The sequence below is a fragment of the Halyomorpha halys genome, unplaced genomic scaffold (assembly GCF_000696795.3).
Source record: "Halyomorpha halys isolate HHAL.00 unplaced genomic scaffold, Hhal_1.1 Scaffold1638.1, whole genome shotgun sequence".
In the NCBI taxonomy this organism is placed as follows: domain Eukaryota; kingdom Metazoa; phylum Arthropoda; class Insecta; order Hemiptera; family Pentatomidae; genus Halyomorpha; species Halyomorpha halys.
In genome coordinates, this window is record NW_027113119.1 from 115,203 (window position 1) to 120,402 (window position 5,200).

The 5,200-nt window shown below is 29.6% G+C and overlaps 2 protein-coding genes across 2 annotated transcripts in view; both read right to left on the minus strand.

Moving 5' to 3' along the window:
• Nucleotides 1-5,200, minus strand: part of LOC106690281 (cytochrome P450 9e2) — a 54,613-nt gene that overhangs the window by 46,407 nt on the left and 3,006 nt on the right. The gene's annotated exons all lie outside the window — the stretch shown is intronic.
• LOC136796599 (cytochrome P450 6A1-like) overlaps nt 2,906-5,200 on the minus strand; it is a 4,363-nt gene continuing 2,068 nt past the window's right edge. The window contains exon 4 of the mRNA XM_067050727.1: nt 2,906-2,934. Within this exon, the coding sequence (XP_066906828.1) occupies nt 2,906-2,934 (29 nt within the window). The remainder of the gene's footprint in view (nt 2,935-5,200) is intronic.

Sequence of the window (5,200 nt, forward strand, 5' to 3'; positions counted from 1 at the left end):
AAAACAAAGGATTTTTTTGAGATAAAATTAAATTTATTTTGGGATGATCAGCGACGCCACTATAGAGTGCTATAAAACAGTCGACATTAATAATTTATCTCTGGAAAAAAAAGTTTAGAATTTTTTTCTACTGAATTGATTCTACATTTTTTTTTTTTTTTAGTGTGCTGAATCAACATTTTATGATTTCTACCTCACTTGCCGGCGGAGTGTGTGCACTATACCAATCGAATCTATTTTTTTCAAAAACGGCTCTAACTATTTTGATTAAACTCAGTATATCCAAGGGTATACATGCACACATGCGGAAGTGTCATTCCAATGACTGCTCCTTGGAAATTTTTTTTTGGGGGGGAGGTGGTAGGTAATCGGAAAATCTAGTTTCGAAAAGGATTAAAAAAAGTGTGTAAATGCTACTTTAAAGCTAATACTATTGAAAATTGAATGAGCTGAAAAATCGATTGGTGTTAACATTTTTTTTTTTATTTCAACTTCCTTGCCAATTCTGGGATTACCAATAATGATCAATTTTATTTTACTGCTAGGATACCATTTATTTAAATTATTTATTGGGGTACAATTTCACTTGAACCGTGGTGCAGTACAGCGCAAGGGTGAACGCCTTTTAGAGGAGGTTGCACCTTATCCACCTGCATCCGTCATAGTACAAGAGCCCAAGAGGAGAAAAAAGGCAGTTATCTCACCCCAATTTTTTATTACTTTAATGAAAACTATGTATGATTACTAGTCAAAATTGATGAGTCAAGTAAAGTTAGGGAGAATAAAAAATGGCGGCTATTTCAAAGCGATAAATAAAATTAATTTTTCATTCGGAGCTCTATATCATAAAAAGTAGAAACAACACAAGATAACGTCATTTAAAGAAGAGCAAATTTGCTAAAATGTGAGCCCTAATAGAGTTATTTACCTTAAAAAGTTAGATATAGCTTTTTAAAAAGCAACATTTCATAAAAATGTTGTATGGGACGTCCGTAATTTTTCATTCGGAGCTCTATATCTAAAAACTACCTACAACTCTAGAAAACCTAAGAGCACATTATTTAAAGAAGAGTAAATTTGCTGAAATATTAGCTCTAAAAGAGCTATTAACGTTCAATAGTTCTCGAGATATAGCTTTTTAAAAAGCAAATTTTCTTAAGAATCTACTGAAATATTAGTAGTTAGTGAATATATTTTGAAAAATCTATATCTCCGAAATCATTTGACGTACAGATGTCTAATATCACTCAAATTAAAGCTATTTTAATGTGCTATAAAGTAGTTCATTATGTTTATCTTTGTAGGAGTAATAGTTTTCATGAAATTTTCTAAAATAAATTGATTAATAGTTGTCGGACAAATTTTCGTTTGTCAAATTTATATTCATATGTGAATATCATAAAAGCTACTACCCCTACGAAGATAAGTGTCATAAACTACATCATAATATGTTAAATTTCCTTTATTTTGAGTGTTAGCAAACATATGTACGTCTTATGAATCTAGAAATATATTTTTTCAAAAATCCAACATTTTATACGAAGAACTAGAAATTAACATTTTGTGAGTTTATTATGTCAAATATAATAAAAACTACTACTCCTACAAAGATAAACATCATTAACTATTTCATAGTAAATTTTACTAGCTTTAATTTGAACGCTGATAGACATCTGTACGTCCAATGGTTTCTGAAAATTTTTTTTTTAAAATCAATCTTATTGTCCGAACAACTATAACTCAATTTATTTTAGTAAATATCATGAAAACTACTATTCCTACGTCATATTCCATATGAACTATATTCCAATAAACTAGCTTTAATTTGAGTGCTAATAGACATAGACTGTACGTCACATAGTTCCTGAGATATAGATTTCCCAAAATAAATTAACTACTAATCTTTCAGTAGGTTTTTTGCATTTTTAAAAGCTATATCTCGAGAAATTAATTTACCTTCTTACTACAATTCCTTTATTCAATAAATTTAAATTGGTACAAAAACCTTACCGACGTTTCGGACGGTCCATCAATCTTCAGTGACCTTTTTTTTTAAAAATGTATAGGTAAGAAGGTTTTTTATTATATTATAGTTTTGAATTATAGTCGATAAAATAACCGCCTTGCAAAAAATAAAAATAATTACAACTAAATAATGATTTCTACGATGATTTGGTCATGCATAAAGTTGTAAAACCTTATGTTCATCAATGCCTATGGATTGTTGTAATTATAAAGCTATGCATGCACGGACGCACTCGCACACAAGAGCACATTCACACAAGCACACATGTACATGATTCCAACGTAAAATTAAAAAAATCGATGATCTATAATTTAGAAAGCAGGTGATAGACTTATATTGTTTGTAAATAGTGAGGGCATTTTTCAAAAATATGTTTAATCCTGAGAATGTACTGACAAAATGGGCACATTGTAGAGAGCAGTTTTCTAATCAGGTGCGAAAGCTTTCATCCCACACTACCTACCATCTTTCTGATATTTTTATTTTAAGAGGCTTTCAGAGTTCTGATGGAGTAAGAACAGCGGAGCTTCGCCCCTAGGTGTGCGAATACCTCTCTGGCAGCTTTGTCTGCGTGCTCGTTGCCAACAACACCAATGTGTCTTGAGATATTTTGGCTTTGAACCTTGGGGATTAAGCCGATTTTTTTTCATTGATACTATTGCTTTTTTTCAAATTAATTTTATATCAGAAAAAGTTTATTTTAGATTTGTCTTAAAACATTTGACAGGAAACAATTGTTAAAGGATATCTTGACATTCTATTTTTTTCTGAATATGAATTTACTTTATTTTTATTGATTTTATATTTATTTATAATGTCAACTGGGTATAAATTACGTTATTTTTGGTTTTAATGTCTGATTAGATTTTTTTCATATATTTATTCAAGTATGTTATTCTGGAGGAACCCTGTCCGAGAGTAAAATTTATTTTATATTCTATAAAATATGAAAAAGAGGGTCAGGGTTGTGGCCAAAAAAGAACAAATAGTTTTTAACAATTTTATGTCCAACATTTCGCCCCACTTTGGAGGGCTTCATCAGGGCTAAAAAAGATACAAAAAACAACTAAGAACAATACAATAATAGAATACAAAAAGATAAATTAATGTAGGATAAATATTATGTAAATAATAAGTGATAAGAAAATTATACATAAATAAAATGAAGGAAGACATAAAATAGTATATATACAAAATAAACAATGATAAGAATAAAAATTACGTGACAATGGTAAAAATAACAAAATAGCAAAAATATACGGTTAAAAAAGTACAGGAGACGTATATTCGCAAAAAAAAAAAAATGGAATGTGGGAACACAAAATTTAAACACAATAACAGACGGAAAATGAAGAAGAAAGTTGAGATTAAATAAAGGTTGTAATAATAAAAGAAAGATACAGAAATATGAAAATAATAATAATAAATATAATAATTTTCTAATTTAAGAATAGGATGATACATATGGTAACTAATAATATATACTGAAGAAAATATAGTAGGATAGTAAATACAATATAGGATATAATAACCTTGATTGTAAAAGAAGTAAATAAAAAATAAGTATAAGTAAATAAAGAATATTGAAAAAAAAATTTGATCTTAGTTAAAATGGAGTGTTACAGGCGTGTAGAAAAACTACCTATTGATAGCACTCTAATGGCATTTTACATTAGCAGGTCTCATGGCCATATTCTTTTCAGGCACCTCAGAGGAATGTCAGGAATGGAAGAAGATTCAAGGTTAGAAACTAGGGGGGTTGAATAGAGGAATGAATAGGAACCATTGTTGTTTACTTGGAATAATGCATCAATAAGAAAAGAACAAATTATGAGAAAGTATGTTGGAGGTAGGAATTCACGGAGTTTCTAAAGCAGTCCCGGGTACCAGACTCGATTAAAAGCAGGCTCAATATTGAAAAGTAGTACATTCCGCGCTCCAAAGAAGACGAGACAACGTCCACCACACGATGAAATTGCTGGATAGTGGAGTGAGATGTTCAGAATTCAAACTGATGATTTGGGACTGTATGATTGGGATCAAAGATGAGGTATAGGTGTTTCAAAATGAGTTTCTAGGATTTTGTTATAATCTCCTCTTGTGAGATTGTGACATGTTGTACCAACTTACTCGCTATAATTGTCTGTTTGAAAAGTAAGATAAGTAAGGCTACCATGATCTGAGGTGGTTCTTAGTCTCACCTATATATTAAGAATTACAGTCGGGGAAGGAACAAAACACTGGCCTGCTACCGATGAGATTTCTGTGGTGCAAGAAATATATATATGTATATAAAGCAATGCCACAACCTTCTTCCAATAACCTTCCATTCTGTCCGTGGGTTAATTATTTTAAATTCACGAGATAATACTAAAAAAATACTTTATACATACCGATTGTTTTGGTGCAATGCTAAAAACATTAAAAAAATTCCAACATCTTAATATCGAATATTCCGCTGATAAAAATAACACTCAATGAAATATCTTTACTGTATACCAATACCCCACAAGAGACAAGTATTTTAAATAGTTAATTATATCATGTATGGATAGACATAAATGTTGTTTTATTTAAATAAAGAATTTGTTTGTTGTAAATAGATGGAAAATTTGGAAATGAATCTCCAAATTGGAATGTCAACATCCCTTAATAAAGTTGATATAGTGCCAGAAATAAAATGTATTATTTTTGAGAAGTTTTAACATGGGTTAACTTTAATAAGTTAAGACAGTATAACAAAAATGTTACAAAATACATATTTTTTAAGCTCAGCTTAGTAAAAATGTCTTTCCTTCAATAAAAAATGACTAATTCAATTATCTCAGCAATTTATTTCTATACTAAACATTGAACGGATTAATACCCCAAAGTAACTTTTATAAGATGGTTTATTTAATATTACTTCAATGTTTATTTTTAAAAAACTTTTTTCTTTAACTGATACTTGATAGAAAGATAAATTATCAATCTAAACTAGGGAACGTTGTTTGAACCAGTGATAGTTTCACTTTAATAATCGAAGGACTCTTCACTGCGAAATTTAGCAACAATTATTTTCAGCTTAAAAAAAACTTCATGACCAAATCTGACTTGATAGGAACAGTTTTTAATCCTTCATGATGGCTCTCATGCCCCAAAACTAAAAATACTTTAATTTGATTGAAGAAATAC